This window comes from Ambystoma mexicanum, chromosome 2q (genome assembly GCF_040938575.1).
Source record: "Ambystoma mexicanum isolate Mex_15411 chromosome 2q, UKY_AmexF1_1, whole genome shotgun sequence".
Classification (NCBI taxonomy): domain Eukaryota; kingdom Metazoa; phylum Chordata; class Amphibia; order Caudata; family Ambystomatidae; genus Ambystoma; species Ambystoma mexicanum.
In genome coordinates this window covers 423,755,849-423,776,964 of record NC_090924.1, presented here as the reverse complement: position 1 = coordinate 423,776,964, position 21,116 = coordinate 423,755,849, and the positions used below count along the sequence as shown (strand labels likewise).

The 21,116-nt window shown below is 48.9% G+C and overlaps 1 protein-coding gene across 1 annotated transcript in view; it reads left to right on the top strand.

The window, feature by feature from the left end:
- LOC138568750 (uncharacterized) overlaps window positions 1–21,116 on the top strand; it is an 810,508-nt gene that overhangs the window by 564,760 nt on the left and 224,632 nt on the right. Inside the window, exon 8 of the mRNA XM_069646535.1 lies at window positions 14,528–14,617. Within this exon, the coding sequence (XP_069502636.1) occupies window positions 14,528–14,617 (90 nt within the window). The remainder of the gene's footprint in view (window positions 1–14,527; window positions 14,618–21,116) is intronic.

The following is a 21,116-nucleotide window of genomic DNA, read 5'->3' as shown; positions in this document are numbered from 1 at the left end:
AGCTTCCGGCTTTCTTCCAGAACCCGCAAAGCTCGGCTGAGGTGAAACTACACACCCTAGATGTGCGTAGGGCGGTCCTCTACTATGTAAATAAAACCAGACCGCTAAGGAAAACAGATCAACTGTTTGTCTCCGTAGCTACAGGCAGAGAGGGAGATCGCGTCTCTAAAGGCGCTATCTCGAAGTGGATTATCAACTGTATACAGCTGTGTTACTCTCTTTCTGAAAAAACTCTGCCTTTTACGCCAAGAGGCCACTCTACTAGGGGCATTGGGGCCACTCTGGCTTTCATTGCAAATGTTCCCCTCGACACCATTTGCAAAGCAGCTACTTGGAGCTCTATTCACACTTTTACTCAGCATTACTGCATTGACACTCATTCCAAGACAGATACACAAGTGGGACAAGCGGTTCTAAGACACCTGTTTGCTCATGACTCTTCTCACATCCCACCTCCTTCTTCTGGTACTGCTCGCTAATCTATGCACAGCATGTGATCTAAGCAGATTCCACAAGCCTCAGAAGGGATACATTCTCCAGCATGGGGTCTGGCATGGATTCACATGCTCATGAATATTCCCCGTCGTCAGGCTGGGAATCCTCGGTAAAGAAAAAAACAGTATCAGTTTCGTTTCTGATCTGTCTTTCGTAGTAATAACCAATCACTGGTCTCTGCGTCATACTGACCACAGCCAATGACTGCCCTCTACCTAAGCACCGCCTCTGGCAGCCATCTTCAGATTTTTACCGCACGTTCATGTGTTGGGATCCTCGTGCTATTGCTCTCGAGCGTTAGTGCTATTTTTTCGCGCTTTTCACAAAAAACTTCAATTCTTTCGGTCAAAAGAGCCTCAAGCTCCACCGATCCTACATCCGATCAACGGGGACCCGTGTCGGATTCATCTGTGCCCCTCAAGGGTGAAGATTCGTCGAGCTACACTTCGGAGGACTCCAGAAGCTTCTCAGGCCCGGTCTCGGAGATGGCCCAGGAGAAGGGAAGCTCGACGCCCGGAAAGCTGTTCAGGGTCTGCCCTGGATGCCAGCTGCAGAACGTCTTCAAGGAGGACGAACACTCTTTCTGCCTTTACTGCCTTCATGAGGACAAGACGCACGTGGAAAAGGACTGTGCGTTTTGCGGCAACATGTCGGAACGGACCATGAAGGACCGCCATCAACGTCTCGCCAACTGGCTGGAGGGTAAGAGCCCGTCTGGCGAGAAGAAGAAGAAATCCGAGCGGTCTTCTAAGACCTTTGAGGGCGCCCCGGCGACGGGGGCCCAACATAAGGCCAAGCACCGCGAGTCCGCTGGCACCGGGAGCGCCGAACGGTCGGGCTCTACGGGCGCCAGGCAGGGCGCACCCTCCCCGGCACCATCAACCACGAGCCAACGCTCTGGGTCGGGTAAGAGGAAGGCCGAGCACCCGGCGAAGCTCCTGGAGAGGCCCCGGTCGAGCTCTAAGGCAGAGGAGGAGCGTGGCAGTGCCCCCTCCCTCAAGGATAAGGCGGTGAGCGCACCTAAGGTGGTGAAGGCCTTGATCCATCCGACCAAGCCCTCTATCGAAACGGTCGCGGCGGCCCTGGCTCAGCCTGTGGTGGCTGCACCAGTGGTGGCGACCTCAGGGCCCAGAATCTCCCTGCCTCCTCGGAGGGAGTCTTCCTTTGTGCCCATCGATAGGACCCCCGTGAAACCCTCCGTGGGGAAGAAGAAGGGGGGGCAGGGCGTCGTAGAGTCGGCCTCAGCCTCAGAGGAGGAGCTGATCGAGGTCTTAAGCCACGGCCTAGGCGTGGAAGAAGGCCAGCCCGTCGGAATGGACCCCGACGCAGGTGACGACGACGACATCGTCGAGGATACCGACGGGGCCCCTGCTCGCCCGTCGGATTCCCCTCTGCCAGCGCCGCAAGACAACTCGGCGGCCATTTTGTTGGCCATACAGTCCTTATGCTCTGAGATAAGGACGAGGCTACCGTTACCGACGGAGGAACCTCTCCCGTCGGGGGATCCAGAACCGGGACCTTCTGGTGTTCCCCCTACCAAGAAAAGAAGGATCCATCCACCACCTCCTTTTCAACCGTCGCGCCCCTTCCAGCCCTCCTCCCCGTCCACCCGAGGGGATGATACGGGGACTGACACGGCAGCGACGGGTACGGACGACGAGGCATACGACGAGGATTTTCCGTCGTCGCCTCCCACCAGGGCCTCTCCGCCCGACGAGATCGGATCTTTCCACTCCATGATCTCCAGGGCTTCCGAGCTTTTCCAACTCTGCCCTGAGGAGAAGAAAAAGGAAGGCTTCCTTTATCAGCGGCGCGAGGCCAAGAGGAAGACGGTCCTCGCAGTGCCTCTGTTGGACGACATTTGGGATGAGGGCCTTTCCCTCCTCAAGAACCCTTCCACGACGCCAGCTAGAAGAGACCGGTACGAGAAAAAGTACCGGGTCCCGGACACGGCCCCCCTATGCCTCCGGGCGCAGCCTACCCCGGACTCCGTCGTCTCCGCGGCAGCCAGGAAGAAAGCGGGGGGGGTGCGGCCTCCACATCGACTTCCCCGCCGGACGGCGAGGGAAAGAAATTGGATACTATGGGACGTAGAGTCATCTCGTCGGCAGCGACGACGATTAAAGCGGCCAACGCCTTGGCTATCGTGGCCCGCTACGACAGGGAGCTCTGGTACAAGATAGCTCCCCTGCTGGATTTTCTGCCGGACGACAAGAGGGCGGAGGCCCTTGAGATCCTGCAGGAAGGTGAGGTGGCCTCGGACCACGCCATCACCGTGGCGACGGACATCGCCGACACTGGGTTCCGCCAGCTGGGCAACGGCGTTTGCCTTCGACGTCGTGGATGGCTCAAAGCTACGGACTTCCGGCAGGACGTCCAGACCAGAGTCCTGGACATGCCCTTCGACGGGAACAACCTGTTTGGGAAGACAGTGGACGATTCCCTTCAGGCCATCAAGGCGGATACTGAGACGGCCCGGGCCCTTGGAGTCCTGCAACGACGGACGCCCTTTCGGAGCGGCGGAGGCAAGGGCGCCTCCAAAGGTTCCGGCGGCGGTTTCGCTTCCTACCGTCAAGCGGCCCGCTCGTCGTCGCAAGAGGCCTACAGAGGACGAGGCAAGTCTAGCGGACCCCGCCGTCGTCGCCAAGGAGGTCAAGGCGGCAAGGCCGCGTCCAAGCCGGATTGAACCGGCCGTGGGGTCGGGCCCCCACCGAAGCACCCCGGTGGGAGGCCGGCTGGCGGGCTTCGTCAGCGTGTGGGAGTCCATCTCCACCGACCGTTGGGTGCTGGACGCCCTGGCCCGGGGCCACGCGCTCGAGTTTCAAAGAAGGTGCCCGCGCGTCCCCCCCGTGGCCAGGAAAGAACTTCACGTCCCTCAACTTCTCCTGGAGGTAAAGGCGATGCTCAGAAAGGGCGCCATCGAACTCGTCCCAAAGAGGCTTCGGGGCTCCGGAGTCTACTCGAGATACTTCCTCGTGAAGAAGAAGACGGGGGGATGGCGCCCCATCCTAGACCTGCGACGTCTGAACAAGTTCATCAAGGCGCAGAAGTTCCGGATGGTCACCCTCCAGCACGTCCTGGGTCAGCTGGAGGAAGGAGACTTCCTATCGTCGTTGGATTTGGAGGATGCCTACTTCCACATTCCCATCCTAAAGGGGCACCGCAAATTCCTCAGATTCGTGGTCCAATGGCGTCATTACCAGTTCAAAGCCCTTCCCTTCGGACTACGGTCGGCGCCCAGGGTATTCACCAAGTGCCTCGCACCGGTGGCGGCGCAGCTGCGCCGCGAGGGGATTCACGTCTACCCCTACGTGGACGACTGGCTCATCCGCGCCAAGACGAGGGAGCTCGCCGTGGTCCACACGGCAAGGACCGTCCAACTCCTCACGGACCTGGGATTCTCCGTGAACTACGCCAAATCCCACCTGGTGCCCGCGCAAGTCGCACTGTTTCTGGGAGCGAGGCTCGACACAGTGTCCCTTCTGGCCTCCCCGTCGGAGGAGAGGACCAGGACCATCTTGGGCAAGGTGCAACGGATGTTGGTGGCCGACGCGGCCAAAGTGAGGTCCATCAAGTCCCTCCTCGGGATGATGTCTTCCTGCATCTACCTCATTCCCATGTGCAGGCTCCGGATGCGCCCGTTGCAAGAATTCCTGGATGCGCGCTGGATCCAGACGACGGGCAGCTTCGAGGAAAGGATCAAGCTCGACGAGAGTTTCCGACGAGCGATACGGTGGTGGGGCACCCGCGCGCATCTGATGGCGGGCATGGACTTCCAGACCCCAGCCCACCAGGAGACTGTGACCACGGATGCCTCCCTGGAAGGGTGGGGAGCGCACACCGAAAATCTGCACGCAAGGGGACACTGGCTCCCGACGGAGAAGTCCCTGCATATCAACGTCCTGGAGCTCCGTGCAGTGTTTTGGGCCCTCAGGTCCTTCCTTCCGTCCCTCAAGGGCAAGGTGGTGAGAATCTTCACCGACAACACCACCACCATGTTTTACATCAGGAAACAGGGCGGAACCAGGTCCCCAGCGCTGTCCAAGGAGGCGCAGGACCTGTGGCATTGGGCCGTCGCCCAAGGGATTTTTCTGGTGCCGTTTCATCTGGCAGGGATAAAAAACACCATCGCCGACTCACTCAGCAGGGAGCTGCGCTCGTGCCACGAGTGGGAACTACGGCAGGATCTGGTGGATCGCCTCTTCCGACGGTGGGGCACACCCCAGACCGACCTGTTCGCGACGGCGACGAACACCAAGTGCCGGAGGTTCGCCAGCAGGTTTCCCCAGACGAGGAGCATGGGCGATGCTTTCTCGTTCCCCTGGGAGGGCCTGTTCCTCTACGCGTTCCCTCCCTTGCCTCTGCTAATCCGGCTCGTCAACCAGCTCAAGAGGTCACGGTGCAGGATGATCCTCGTCGCACCTGCGTGGCCGAGGCAGATATGGTTCCCGGACCTTCTGGACTTGTCAGCGTCCCCGCCGATCAAGCTGCCGGCGGACGCGGATCTACTCTCCAGGGAAGGAGGCGCCATCCTCCACCACGACCCGAAGTCGCTGAACTTGCAGGCCTGGCTCCTGCAGCGCTAGAGTTTGGAGGATACGACATACCGGCCGATTGCAGAGAGGTTCTTGCAAAGGCCAGGGCGTCCTCGACTCTTAAATGCTACGGACACAAATGGAAGAGGTTCTCTGTCTGGTGCCACGCACAGAAGATTAACCCTCTTCGGATTACGGCTCCCCAAGTACTGCCGTACCTGCTGACGCTGGCCAAAGCTGGTCTGGCACACGCGTCCATCAAGATTCATCTTGCTGCGATCTCCAGATACACCAGAACCACGGGGCGGACGTCCTTGTGGTCTCATCGTCTGGTGAAAGAGTTCATGAAGGGACTGTTCAGATCGTTCCCGCCGGTGAAGGCTCCGGCCCCGGCGTGGGAGCTCAACGTGGTGCTGACCAAGCTCATGGGACCTCCGTTCGAGCCTCTGCACTCGGCCCCGTTGAAGTTTCTGTCGTGGAAAACAGCTTTTCTTGTGGCCATCACCTCCGCACGACGAGTGGGAGAGATCCAGGCCCTTTCCTGCAAGGCCCCGTACTTGACTTTCCACGACACGAGGGTAGTGCTCAGGACGCACCCCTCCTTCATGCCCAAGGTACCGTCGGACTTCCATCTCAACGAACCCTTGGTGTTACCTGTGTTCTTCCCGTCGCCTTCGTCGCCGGCTGAGAGGACTTTGCACTCGCTGGATGTAGCTAGAGCGCTGAAGTTCTACGTGGACCGCACGAAGGGTTTTCGGAAGACGTCACAACTCTTTGTGAACTTTGGACCTGTCAATCAGGGGAAGGCTCTCTCGAAGGCTTCCATCTCCAGATGGCTCTCCGGCTGTATCATGTGCTGTCACCGGTTGGCAAACCGACCGCTGCCTGGCCGTCCGAGAGCCCATTCCACCAGAGCGATCGCAGCTACCACGGCGTTCCTATCTGGTGTGCTCCTGCTGGACATATGCAGGGCTGCTACGTGGAGGTCGACGCACACCTTCACGAAATTCTACTGCGTCGACCGGGATTCCAGGGAGGAGTCCAGGGTCGGCCAAGCAGTGCTGCGCAACCTGTTCGCCTGAGGTGAGCCTGGTGAGGAGGTAAGATGCTTAATGTTGAGTTGATGTGATGCTTAATGTTGAGCCTTTGCCACCTCCCGTGGTTGTGCATGTGTGTACTGCTATGTATTCTTTATTCATGAGCATGTGAATCCATGCCAGACCCCATGCTGGAGAAGGAACAAGTTACTTACCTGTAACTGTTGTTCTCCAGCATGGGTCTGGCATGGATTCACATGCGAACCCTCCCGCCTACCCCTCTGCGGCTCTTCACTTGGTCATACTGCCACTTCACGTGCTTCCAAATCTGAAGATGGCTGCCAGAGGCGGTGCTTAGGTAGAGGGCAGTCATTGGCTGTGGTCAGTATGACGCAGAGACCAGTGATTGGTTATTACTACGAAAGACAGATCAGAAACGAAACTGATACTGGTTTTTTCTTTACCGAGGATTCCCAGCCTGACGACGGGGAATATTCATGAGCATGTGAATCCATGCCAGACCCATGCTGGAGAACAACAGTTACAGGTAAGTAACTTGTTCCTTACTCACCGTAATCGTATTTCTGATGCTTGTATCTGCTTAGATTCACATGCGACCCACCCTTCCTCCCCTCCGAGAGAAGGCGCATGATTGCTTGTAGTCTTACCTTTCTGTCTATCTGCTTGGATTATCTGTACTCACGCTACTCCTCATGCTTCCTCATGTCAGAAAAAAAATACAATCTGAGGATCCTAGACACGTGAGGGATCTTGGGTACAGTGGACGTCACACTAGGGATAGTATTACTGGCACGCCTGTGTCGACGCCCATTTTCAAGTTTCGAAAAACAAACTGTAATACTCCGCAGCTTCCACTAGATGTCGGCCTATGCACAGCATGTATATGTATATATATATATGGGTGATGGGGTAAAGGGTTAAAAGGTGTGGGAGGTTTGGAGTGGGGTTGTAAACATGACGAAAAGGGGTGATTCGGGGGTAGGCCCCCCATTTTAAAAATAAAACAATATGTTTTTCTTCGTTAAAATTGTATTCGTTATTTTTTCATTCGTTCAAATCACATGTAACCATCTTGAACATATAAAATTGCAGCTCCAAAAAACATACTAAAGGGAAACTGTATAGCAGTCTCCTCAAGGGATATTCCTTTAATTGCCCATTGGCACTAGAAAAATAATCTAATATTATACAGTTATTTGCATCTTTGACCCTATCAGTACTAAATCTAAGGGTCAGAGAAAGTGTAATATTAGTCAGGAGAGTCTGCCAGCGCTAATAACTCCTGATAGCAATGAAGTTGTATTACATTTGCTAAAAATCCATGTTAAATCTCCTTAGTATGCTCAGGGTTCAAACATGGCTGACCAATCTAGATCATGGAAGCATTAGGTACGATTTTATTTAAGGCCAACTGAGCTTAAACATACCTTTCATGACTTCAAAATGTAGCCTTCAGCAAAAGATAGATAACACTTTTTCCAGCAGACAATATAAACCCATCCCTCTAGTTTTCTAAAAATCAGGTTTAAACCCATATTACTCTCTAAAAGTTCATGAAAGCTAAGCAATCCCTTGTGAAATCCAGAAAGCGAGAGAGTGAGAAGAATGAAAGCTAGATGAGAGATATAACCCATACATTGTTGGCAGGAGAAAGCCCATCAGCAGTGTAAAGACACTTTCTGAGCTTGAGTCACAGTTAAGGGGCCTTGAAACCCTAATCAAACCAATCCTGGTGGGGGATTCCTATCAGCGAATTCGTCTGTGCCTTGGGCAAGATGGGATTGCCATACTACTTTGAATGCCCAAACCATCCAAGAGTTTTGGCCAACAAAAAGGACAACAGCCACAGTGGACGATGACCGGAGAGAAAGTTGGTCAACTCTGCAAACCAAGACATCGGGGACGGGAAGTGGACACTGCAACTTTAAACTACCTCGATCGAGTGCTTGAGGGACAGTTTCCCAATGAGTGTCCCAGAGCCCTTTGTTCCTTATATGTTGTTTAGACTGCCCTTGGTCCACTTGGATGTTTTCCCAACCCCTAGCCTCAGAAGGAGGAATCCAAAGTACTCCCATGCTTATCATGACTTATGACTCAGCAGAGAACCAGACTTCAGAGTCTGTAGGTGCCCAGAAGAAATCCTAAAACAGGTGGCGTGCATACTTTCTGTTTTATGTTATTATAAGTCGTAAATCCTTGCCTCAACCTTATTTGTGTTACCTCAAATAAACCCATACCTAGGTGTCAGAAGGTTCTGTTCGTATGCCTTCCTGACAGTTACAATTGAATTAATGCCTACTATGATAGAAGGAAATGTGTTCATCTTTTGGTTTGGTGATTTTGTTACACTTCCACATATGAAAAACACCTATGGAGAATGTTGTGTCAAGCATTTTTTAACTCCCAACATAGTTTATTTCTTTTTTAGTTTAAAGATCAAACAACCACAAAGAGGGCTACCCTTGTAAAACTCCATTGGCTTCGAGTGGCATAAGTCATGGCCTGAAGGGTTGCCACCAGCCTCAGTCCATCTGTTGTGCACTCCTGAGTTACACTGGCTTGCATAAATAATCTGTATTAAAAAGAATTCTTCTATAAAATAATGCAGAGATTAATTTACTATAAGTAGCAGCTGCCTGATTCCGACAAGGTGAGCATTGCTCATATCAAGCTCCTACTTATATGAAATTACTTGGGGATACTTTTTTGCTTTCTTGTTTCTGTTGCCGCATTGCAGCCTTTCTTCCTGCTTCCCCCTGCTTTGCCTGCCTCCCACCCCACCCGCTGCTGCCTGATTGAGCCTTGCGCCTGTGTTGAATCACCCGTGGATGCTAGTGTGAGATCTGTGGGTCCGACACTGTTAGTAGCAGCTGCCTGATTCCAAGGAGGTGAGCATTGCTAATATCGAGCCCCTGCATGTTTGAAATTACTTGGGGATGCCTTTTTGCTTTCTTGCTTCTGTGCCGCTTCGTGGCCTTTCTTCCTCCTTTTCCCGCCTCCCAGCCTGCCGCCTGATTGAGCCTTCCACCCGTGTTGAATCACTGGTGGATCTTAGTGTGATATCTGTTGGCCCAGCGCTGTTAGTAGCAGCTGCCTGATTCCGACAAGGTGATATTTGCACATATCGAGCTCGTGCTTGTTTGAAAATACTTGCAGATACGTTTCTGCTTTTTTGTTTCTGTTGCCGCATTCCTGCCTTTGTTCCTGCTTTGCCCGCCTCCCAGCCAACCCCATTTTCTTATTGGGCTTTTTTGCGCCCTTAAGTCAAGTGCCTTGGGCAGCCCCATTGCCCGTCAGCCCCCTTTGGCAAAGGAAATTGAGGCAAAGGACAGCTCCCACAGAAGCAGCTCAAGATGGTGTCTGCCGGGGAAGAAAGAAGACTGCAGCCTCAACCTGCTGCAACTGACAAGGTAGGTATTGTGCGGCCAGGGTGCGGGGGGTGGTGCAGCAATCACTGCACCCCACTAAACTGACACAACCCTCCAATTACTCTTATTTCTCTTATCGCACCACCCATACGCATCTCAGTGAACTGTATTGCTTAGCCATCTCTCATTTCTCTCCAGGAAAGTCGCATTTCTTGATTGCTGTTGTGTTAAAACTAGGCCTTTTTTTGTCCTCCTTTAAGGACATTCGCATCTGGGTGTTTTTACGTTGCTATTGTGTTAGGACTAGGTGTTTTTTCCCTCCTTTTAGGAAATTCCAATCTGGGTGTTTTTGCATTGCTGTTGTGTTAGAACTAGGCCTTTTTTCCCTCCTTTTAGGAAATTCAAATCTGGGCGTTTTTGCAGTGCACTGTCCCCCCCCTGCCACCACTGTCTTCTGTACATACTGCTCCTGCGTTTCCCTGTAGTGTATTGCCTGCCTGTTGCCTCCTGTGTGCCTCCTTCTGTGGTGCCCTCCCCCTCTGTTGCTTCCTGTGGTGCGCGGCTGTGGGATGTGCTTCTTTTCCTCCCTCACTCTCCCCTCGTGCCTCCTTGCACCCCCTATGGTGCTCTAAATCTCTCCCATCTTCTCAAACTGCTACTCTATCTCCTATCCTATCCCTCTCATTAAGTCTGGAATGAAAACGTTGAAGAGGGATATCCTGATCTACAACTCAGGCCTCCCTATTGCTGATATGCACATTAGCCCTTCCTCCAGACAGACTCTCACCGACATCCTCTTTGTCGTTCAGACCTATGGACCCCCCCCAATATGGTCTCTGTTCTCGCTCCTTTCTCCTCCTCTCCTATTAATTGGGGCACCCGGTGGAAGGTCCTTGTGGCCCCCTTCCTATCCTCCAAGACCATCATCAATGTCTATCTCAATGGTGCCGTCATGGTCCAGGGCTCTCAACCCAATGTCTTCCTTTTTGATAGGCATATCCGGTGTCTCATCAATTTCCTCCCTTCTCCTGACACTCCTAAAACCTCTCTGGCTCCTATGCCACCTCCTTCCTGCTCTGCTGCCTCTCTGGCACCCACCTCCTTCTCTGGCCTCTATGCCACCTCTGTCTACTGCCTCTGCCCACTCTCGGGCCCTTCTATTGCCGCCACTGGATGTACCTCACTCCTGCAACCCATCCTGGAAGTCTTTCAAATGTGGCAACCTGCTTCACATAGCTACTCTCAACTCTCGCTCTGCTGTCAAACATTCCTCTGACATCTGCCACCTCCTCAAAGACCTTGACCTGGATGTCCTTGCTCTCAATGAGCCATGGCTCACGGCCAGCTCTGTCACAAGGTTTGACACTCTCCTCCCCGAGGGCTACAAGATCCTCTCTGAGCCTAGAACCAAATGGCCCAGAGGTGGAGTGGCCCTGATCTTTCGGCAGTGGATCCCTGCTTCTGTCATTCCTGTGTAGGCCTACTCCTCCTTTGAATACCTAGTCTGCAGGCTCTCTATCTCTCCTGGCCTCTCTCTGACGGCGGCCACCATCTACATGCCACCTGGCCAGGTCACCCTCTTCCTATCAGAATGGGCTCACCTTTCTTCTTCTCTCATTGACTCAACCTCTCAACTTCTCCGCTGAGACCTCATCATCCACCTGGATGCCTCTAATCCCTCCTCTGGGCTCTTCCACAACCTATGCGACTCTCTCTCCCTTTCGGCTTTACCCTCTGGTCTGACACACTTGGCTGGACCCACTTTGGATGTTCTCATCTCCTCAGACATCCCCCTCTCTAACCCTTGCACCACTCCTCTCTCTTGGCCTGACCACCTTTTGCTCTCCTCTCACCTGAATCTTCTTATCCCTCAAGCAAAGCCTACCCCAGCACTGCCACCTTGCTTCTCGGTCATTCGGCACCTGAAGCAAGTGTCAATGGATGTCTTTGCCTATACTTTCTCTGCTCCTCCTACTCCTGCGGCTGACTCACACCCTGACACAGCCCTCTCTAACCTGTTTCTTTCTATCTCCAACACTCTGGGCATCCCTGCCCCTGTCATGAGAATCCATCTGAAGCCTATCTTCAAGTACAACTCTTGGTACGATTCCGACCTTGCCCCCCTGAAACGCAAGTACAGGGTGGCTGAAAGGAAGTGGTGGGCTTCGGGCACATCCTCTGACAAACTGGCCTGCCGCTTGCTCCAAAGGCAATGCAGACATCTGTCCTCTCCAAGAAGAGGGTCCATATCCAAGCCGTGTTTCTTGCGGCCTCTAACAGCACGGCCAAACTCTTTAAAATCTGCAAGGAGCTGGCCAATCCTACTGCAGTCTCCACCTCGCCTTTTCCCTGCCAGGCCCTCTGTTTGGCTCTGGCATCTCATTTCACCACTAAAACTCAGAACACCCTCTCGTTGCTTTCCTCATCCTCTCGCCCTAACTGTCACAGGCCCCCTTTGGCCTCCTCTTCCTTTTTCCTCCTTCGCTCTGACAACACCTGACAATGTCTCTAGACAAGTCCGATCTATGACAGTGTCATCCAAACAGGTGCTCCCCTGCTCCTCCAGGACCATCACGGACCACATTACCCCCTCACTCCAGCCATGGCGATTTCTGCAATCACTCTTTTGCCACTGGATCTTTCCCCTCTCTCCTCAAGCATTCCCTTTTGCACCCCCTCCTAAAAAGGGCTTCTGCCGATTCCTACATGTCCAGCAAACTAACGCCCAATCTCTATCACTCCTTTCCTGGGCAAACTCCTGGAAAAGCTGCCCATCTCCCAGCTTACCCTCCACACTGAATCTGTTGGCTGGCTCCATGACAATCAGTCTGGCTTCAGAGCAGTCAGAGGCACGTAAACTGCTCTACTGAACACCTGTGAAGATCTGCTCTATAACCTCAACTCCAGCTCTACATTCGTCCTCATCCTCCTTGGCTTTTCCTCTGCTTTCAACACCCTGAACAACTAAATCCATGTGAACCTGGGCATCATGGATCAGACCCTGGCGTGGCTGACCTCCTTCCTCCTGGACCGTCTCTCCCAGGTCCAACTTGAGTCCTTTCTCTCCACCACTTCTCTCTCCACATGTGGTGTCCCCAAAGGCTCTAACCTCTCAGCCTGGCTCCTGAATGTCTATCTGGTCCTTTGGCCCACCTGGTCTCCACCTTCTCTTGTAAATTTCAGTGTTATGCAGATGAAACTCAACTCTATTTCAGGCTTCTTCCAGCCTTCTCTCCTCCCTTGCTCTTTCCTGACTGTTTATCCGTGATTCAGGATTGGTACGCCTCCAACGATCTTTGCCTTAAAGCCAGTAAGATGGAGATCCTTCTCATTGGGACCTCTGCTCCCACTTTCCCTCTCTCACTCTGGCCACCCTCCTTCGGCCCTCTACCCTCGCCTTCCTATGAGGCAATAAACCCTGGCGTCATCTTCGACTCCACTCTCTCCTTCTCTCCTCACATCATAGACCTTGCCAAAAAGACCCACTTCGAGCTGCACCTCCTCAGAGGTAGTTTACCTTTTCTTACTTTCTCCCAGAAGCTCACTGTCCCCAGAGCCCTGGTTCTCTCCAGGCTGGACTACTGCAACAGCCTCTTTCTCAATCTGCTTACCTCTACTCTTCGCCCCCTGCAACTAATGTAGAACAGGACTGCAAGACTTATCCTTGGCCTCATGCCCAGGGATCGTATCTCTCCAGCCCTGAAACCTCTACACTGACTCCCGGTGGCTGCAAGGATCAAGTTCAAGACCCTCTGCATCATCCAAAAGGCTTTCTGGGGCTGGGGCCTGCACTACATCCAACTCTCTCTTCTGAAATACGTTCCTTCTAGAGACATTCTCCAGGCAGAGAGTGGGGAGTAGATCTCTTTCCTCTGCAGGCGCTCCCCTCTGGAATGGCCTCCCGGCCCCTCTCAAACTTGAGCCGGACCACTGTAAGTCCCGGAAGCAGCTCAAGACCCTAATTTTCTCCTCTATCGCTCCTTTGCTAACTTACCTATCTACTGCGCTGACTGGGTTGCTTGGTTCCCTCAGAGTCTCACTGGGTAACAGGCTCCTCCATGACAAGTCTTACTAGCACTGCCTCCTGGCCTACCACACACCTAGGGCTGTAACTGTAACCCCTACAGCCCCCCTGCTTCCTTGCCCTTTCCCAGAGCCGTGCTGTCCTGGTTGCACTTACTTAGAGCCATACTGCCCTGATCGCACTTCCCCCTCTCCTCTCCCTTGCACTTCCCCCTCTCCTTTCCCGTGCACTTCTATAGTTGCACTTGCACAATCCGAATGGCACAAGGCCTAGTAGGACCATTGTCTTGTCCTCCCTATGTCTTCCCATCCTTGTCTTGTAGCACCAAGAAACACTTGTGTACATGCGTGTTATAAATGCCATATTGTTCTGACTTGATGGTCATGCAGATTATAGAACCTCTGCCCCCAAGTACCGCACGGGAAGATAGCAAGATCACTGCCCTTGCAATCTTTGAGGCCACAGGTGTAGAGTGCCATCAGACTGGAACCAGGAACGCCGGAAGTACCCCCCGACCACTACAAGGCAAGCAATGGTTATGTCAGACAGTGGCAATGGATGACAATCAGAGCAACAGAGAGTGAGTACAAGGAGGCTTACCTAATGGAGGTGGACGGGTAAACTGGGGAGACAGGGCCAGCAGATAACAGGCGGCAGCAGTAGACAGGTAGGAGTCTGAGTAGCGCTCTGGATGGAGTGAGAACACCTGAGCCAGCAATGAGGTGTAATGGTGGCAGATCCGTAAACTATCCGAGGTCAGCAGCCAAGAGTAAACGCCAAAGTTAGAGGACGCACCCAAAGAAAACACTTCATAAAGAGAATGGAAACAAATTTACCTTTTAAAAGCACAATTGCATAAGTTCCTTGCCATTGTCTTGGCAAATTACTCTTTATGCCTTATGTAGCAGCTCATTGACACCACGGCTGTCCGATATACACAAGAGCTTTGTAAGAGAGCTAAAGCTTTTTGTAAGCAGACCTAAATGGAAAGTATCTTTTTTTCTTCAAAATGACAACTCATCTGAGTAGCTTTGTTCTTCCTCCTAGGCCCAAGGCGGTCATCCATTCACTCTGAACTTAAATGAGGATTGGGATGATGACAAGGAGCTGGAGGACATCAAAGATAGATGTTCTGAGGTAAGTGTTAGTACAAAGGTCAAAAAGGTCTGTGGTACTGTTTTATTGAATGCATGCATAAATCACAATGATCTGCGATATCCTTCAAATGTAGATTGTGGTGGTTAAAGGCAATACTCTTAATTCATAGTATTTTGGTTTATAATAGCCTGCCAACAGCCGAATGTTTAAATATCAATTTAAACCACAAAAGTGAGCAAGAAAAGCTCCCTGCGCTACACACATCTGTTTCACTTGAGGGTTATGCTTTATGACTCCTTGTCAAAACTCAAGACATTTCACCTGATGTATGTCAATGATAATTTTATGTAGCAAAGATCTCCCTAGAGAGTTTACAAGAATGTGCTAGCCTAATCGAATGTGCTTTCAGTTAAATGATAATAGGAATTCGTCCTTAGTCATTATTTCTCCTTCATTTGAAAAGTGTATTGAATTTGTTTGATGATGGTACATTGTTGACTTTCGATCCAATGTTGGATAAAGTCAGGTCTAGAAAACCTCCCTGTTATCCCTGACGAACAAACCTGGTTTCAAACAAGAAACACAGGAGGGAAATTAACCATTTGAATACCGTCACAGGGTCACAATATTTTATTTATTCCAATGAAAGCTAAAATGTCATACAAAACACATCAAACAATTTTTATATTCAATGTTAAACAATTCCCATGTCAGATCTCATCATATAGAATTCTCAACAGATGTGGAATCAGCTAGAACCTGTTCCAAACAAATAGATATTAATACACATTTAAACAAAGGAACTGACATACATATCCAAAGACACTGGTTTTAGCCATAGTGAACAAATATTAGAAAAATAATAGAAAACCTATTTTAAAACTACACATAATGTGCGTGCATATAATTCACATCCTTTGAAATTCATTATACATTCCTTCTTCTTAAATGACCCTGCGTCTATAGGTGGTGATCTCTGTTCCCTACATGTACTTGTTTCAGTTCACTTGAGCCTTCAAATACTGGACGTTCTTAAGCGCAGCTTTGACTAATTCTTTCATCAGAAAGGATACTCGTTCTTGTGATTTTCAGGAATCCCAGTGGAATCTACAAAATGTAATGAAGAGTATCCATCTCTTAGATTGGAAAAAAATGTGTAACTATTTTTAACATTACATTTTCAAACAAAACAATCTCATATCATGTACAAAAATTGCTTGGGTAGTCTTCCTGCAGTGTAATGCTGTTTCATGATACCAGAACTTCTTTTGCCTTTTGAGATGATCAAAAACTTGCAGGAAAATGCTCATTACCTAGCCCAATCACTGTACTTGATCAAGTTGTTCAAGCAAATTCATTAAACACAAAGAGTGTCTCCATAGGGGACATGAAATATGTGTATGTTGACTTCTGCAGGGGAGGCATGGTATCACAAGTATGACACTGACACAATGGGTACATTTGTAAAACCTTTATTGAAATTGTTGGGGTTGGAGAAACCCCTATTCTGCCCAGTAACTAAGATGGGAGTAGTCTTGTCCATCAAATAATAAATAACGCAGTCCTAGTGGAATCTGTCAAATCAAAATTCCCTATGCTAACAAAACCCAATAACTGCCCTATCTCTTATACAAAAAGTGTAAAAAGGAGAAATGTATGCAAAAAGGAAAAAGTCAGTGTGCAAATGTATAAAGGTGTTAAACCAGCTCTCCTCCCCACATTAGACCTCACAGAGTAAGGCAGTCCCTGTAAGCAGGATGACACACTCTGGCTCGGCTTCCGACACAATAAACAGTTCCAGAATGTGGATCAAGATCCATCTGGCCTTCCACGTTTAAGTCTTTTTTCTCGACTTCAAAATAATGTTTCAACCAAAAAGTTCACAAAGGTCCCCCATCTTTATGGCTCAGATCTTTCACCACAAAGTTCTCGTAGACCCCCCTCTGCTGGGCTCAGACCTCTCACTATAAAGTTCAACACAAACTTTTAAGGGGATCTCGCTTTCCCAAGCTTATTTCACTTCAGGTCTCTCTTTGTCAGGCTCGGACCACTTTCGGATGTCGAAGACTTTCAAATGTGCGTAGGTTACTTTCCAGACCACTGCAGGACCACTTTGACTCAAAATTCACAGTTCAACTTTCACTCTCCCCTTCTCTAGGAGTTAAATCTCTTTCTTTCACTTTTATGTTATTTCGCTTTATGGCTACGAACAATATACTTTTCACAGAGACATTCGAGTGGGCTTCTTCCTTTTGCCGGACCACTCCGTTACTTAGTATCGCTGATTTTGCTGCTGTTTTTTACCTTAAAGTTCATTCACAGGTCTGCCGTTCCTCGAGCCTCACTCTCACACGTTCAGCCTTCACTTGTGATAAAATGTTGCTATTTCAAAACTTTAGCACCCACCAGTCTTTCAGGTTGCTTGCCAACTCACCGGCTATGTGTGTCTTTTTCTTGGTTTTGCAATTCCCAATTCACGAGTCAAATTTGGTGTTACAGGCTTGGCCTCACCTCCCCAACTCTGCCGGTCACCCGGGAGGGTCCCTGGCATCCTTGAAACACAATGCAGACTTCACTTGTGGGATCTAGCCTTCTCCACATGTCTTTCGTGGCCTGTCGGAGGCAACAACCTCCACTAGGGAACTCTTGGGGTATTTGACCCAGTGCTCTCGTCCCTGGGTCCCAGAAGCCCTGCTCGTACTCGTGTTCCGCCTTGATCAGAGAGTGTCTTTGTATTCTGCCCTTTATTTGTGTGAGAAGTGCTAACTGGAATCAGGTGTATGCACTTCGAATCAAGTGCCTGACTTCCCCTGACCCGATTAGCGGGACATGTCCAGTACGATGTGTGAAAGTTAATGTTGTTACTATCAGTCACCCTCTTCCTCTGCCCAGTGTTTGTTTAAAAAGGGGGTGGAGTTGGGACCTCAGAGCATTCTAAACATAGGATGGGTTGGATAAACAAAATAAGGGGAAATACAGCTTGTCACCATCGGCTATCTCACCCCCAGTCCCCGAAGAGCCCTCACCCACGTGATCCTCACGCACTGGTCCACCCCCAGGAACTAGATCCAAAAGCGATGGCCATGTCCTGGCCACCTGAATGACAAGTCCCTGAGGACTGGCGGGTGAGACACCCTTTGGTTTCTCATATACCTTTCCCCTATGCCTGGTGGATAGGTTTGTTCTTCTCCGAGGTTCTGTAGTCTGAGGGCTTTGGAGAGGACAATTGGACATTCTATCCAGATACTCTTGTATGTCTATGGTGTTTGTTTTTGGCTTTGCTGGTAGGGGTTGCATGTTAACCTTACTGCTTTTTGAGTAGCCTATAAACTGGGATCGAGGGGTTTTGATACCCACAATGTCTCTATGAGGGTTTGTTTCCATCCATTCAATTCCTGGGGATGTCTGGGAATAGAAATCAGATTTCCACCAATCTTGAGGTGTAAATTCTCTGTATGGAAAAGGAGGTTCTTGAAGAAGGGTGGAGAATTCTGCAAAGTCTCTCCCTATAATAACTATCTGGAGTCCAGGGATAATGACTGATGATGACACTAGCCGAGTTTCCCCTCTGATATTAATGTACAGCGGTACTTGGGGGTAGATATTGTTATGTTCGTGTACACAGGTGATTCTAACCATGGTTGCATGTTCTAAATCTGGCAGGGTGATTAAATCAGCTCTATGGCGGTTTGTTTACCACCACACTCAATTAATGCTCTCACTACTTTGCCATTTACCAGAGCTCTCTCATATGTAACTCAACTGAGGATTGACATAAACATATGTTTCTAGACCTTCCTCTTGTTCTTCCCATTCCTCTCCTCTTAGGCATCCTATTTCCGTAGGATCCTCCTTTTGATTTCTGGGACAATGCTGGGCCAAATGATCAGTCTCCCTACATGAGAAGCAGATGGGTGGTCATGTTTTAATTCCTCTGGGTTCCTCTCTCCTTAGCTCTTCCTTACTCTTAATATCAGTTTTTTTTAATTTCTACCTTCTCTTTTGGGATCCACTCTGGGGTTTTAGAGAGTCCTCCTCGTTCTAATATCAGGTTTTGCGAAGGGTAGGTTGGTTTTTGACCTTTTCTATCTTCATTTTTATATAAGAAATGGAAATGTTTTACTGCATTCGATTGATTTTGGGCAGTCTCGATAGCCATGCTAAGGGTGGGCCGATTTAATTGTAATACAGCTTTTTGTAGAAATGGCAGTAACAAGTTGGTAAACTGTTCTAAGTTAACCATTTCAATTAGCTACTCCTGAGTTTTTATCGCTGACCCACAGAGAAAGTGTTTTAAAAAAAATAAAACATTTTTAATCATCTTTATTTAGTATTTTCAAGTTAAACATATGGAAGAATACTACGATGAATTATTTTAACAATATGATTGATACACTATACTTCACTACATCAGTAACCAGTAAACCATCCTTCACCCTGTTGAATCAGTTATACGTTTAACCCCATTAGGACAATAGGACAAGATTTTTCCTTCCTAGATAATGTTAACACAACTATAAAAACGACTTATGCACTAGACAAGAACACAGAACAAAAAAACCCATAAAAAAACAAATAAAAAAGGATAAGATTACCATCTCTCTCAAACTCCAAATTGGTTGAAAATGCTCATAACTCAATCTAACACTTAAGAACCATATAAGTTCGTAAAGGGTGTCCAAAGATCAAAATATTTTGTCTGTATACCCTGCCTCTGAAACATAACTCGCTCAAAATTAGACCATACCAGTATGTCATTTATCCATCTCTCAATTTGCGGCTTTTTCATTGTTTTCCACACTTTCAAAACCTGCTTTGCTGCTATCACAAGCACTTTGTCAATCCAATTCCCAAACAACTGAGCAGTTTTACATCATCCACTATCCGATAGCAGCAAAACCTGCAATGGCATTCTTGGAAAACGTATTGATAAAATCATGTCCAATCTATCCAGCACCTCACTCCAGAATTTCCGCGTTTGGGAGCAGTGCCGTAACATATGAATAAGTGTCACTTTTTCTTTTCTACATCCCCAACATATGTTGCTATCCATCAGCCCCAATTTGCACGTACATTCTGGTGTCCAATTGAGTCGCCCCCCAAAAGATTTTCTGATGTATAAGTCTTAACTTGAGATCTAATTTACTCTTATAGCCCACCTGCCACATACGTCCCCATTCCCCTTCTGTAATTGTACATGCCAACTCTTCCTCCCATTTTTCCAATAATTTCTTCCATGAATCAATAGCGAAACTCTTCATTGGCATGAGATTTAGATATGTGGAAACCATACGTGGTGATGTGTGGTAAATAGCACAACCCGTCGGTTCTTTCTCCAATGGCATAGACAACATATTTAATCTCTGATTGAAAAGAGACTCAATTTCTCTGATTCTATTCTTTTCTCTATTTTCTAAATGAAAAGTCCCTTGTAGTTCCTCGAATGTTAGAAGTCGCCCATCACGCATTATGTCCCCTATGTTTAGAATCCCCTTTGAAATCCAACTTTGCCAATTGAAGGTCTTGTTTCGATCCTCAGACCAAGATTGCACCAAATAGATGCCTTATAATTTAGATATAAATTCTGAATAAAGTTAATTAACCACCATAACCTCATTTCTCTAGTCACTGTAATGGGCTGCAATTTAGCGGCCCACTTTGGCAACTTTTCTACTGAATAAATATTATCCAACTGAAATTGGGAAAGACTATCCCTCTCTATTGTCAACCAAGCTGGTTCACACTCAGCCTTTGGCGTCACAGACAGCCGCCTTTTTTAGTATGAACCCTCTATAATAATTAACCAAATCCGGGTATCAAACACCCTCATCCCTCCTCCTTATTACCACGCAACAAAATAAATCTTGGAATCTTTGCATTTTTCTTTTCTCCCCAGAGAAAGTTTTGAAAAACTTGGTCTATTTCCTTGATTTTCTTTTTTGAGCAGCTTAGGGGTATTGAAGCATAACATAGAGAACTTTGGGTAAAAGTGACATTTTAATTGCATTGATCTTTGCCCAAATCCCTAGTTCCAGTCATTTGCATTTTCCTATATCTCTTTAGAGTTTCCACATGTTTTGCCACATTAAATCCAACTATATTTCTTATATCTTTAATTAGGTAGACTCTCAGATACTTTACATGTGTCTCAGACCATTTACAATCCCAAAAATCTCCTCTCATGCAGGACAAAGACGGCAGAAACACCTCCGTCTTATACAAATTTACCCTGTGTCCCGATAATTTACCCACTCTTTCAAAAGTTTCTTTAAGCCTAACACTACCACCCTCCGGGTTTGAAAGAATTACCACCATGTCATCAGCACATGAAAGTACTTTCATTTCTTTGAGCCCAATCATCAAAACACTAATTCTCTGTTCCTTATGTATTAAAGTTATCAATGGTTCCAATGCAATATTAAATAGGAATGGCGATCAAGGGTATTCCTGTGTTGTCCCCCTTGTTAGATTGAATGCATCAGAGATGTCATTATTTACCCAAATACGTGCTTTCACCACACTCTGAAGACAATGAACC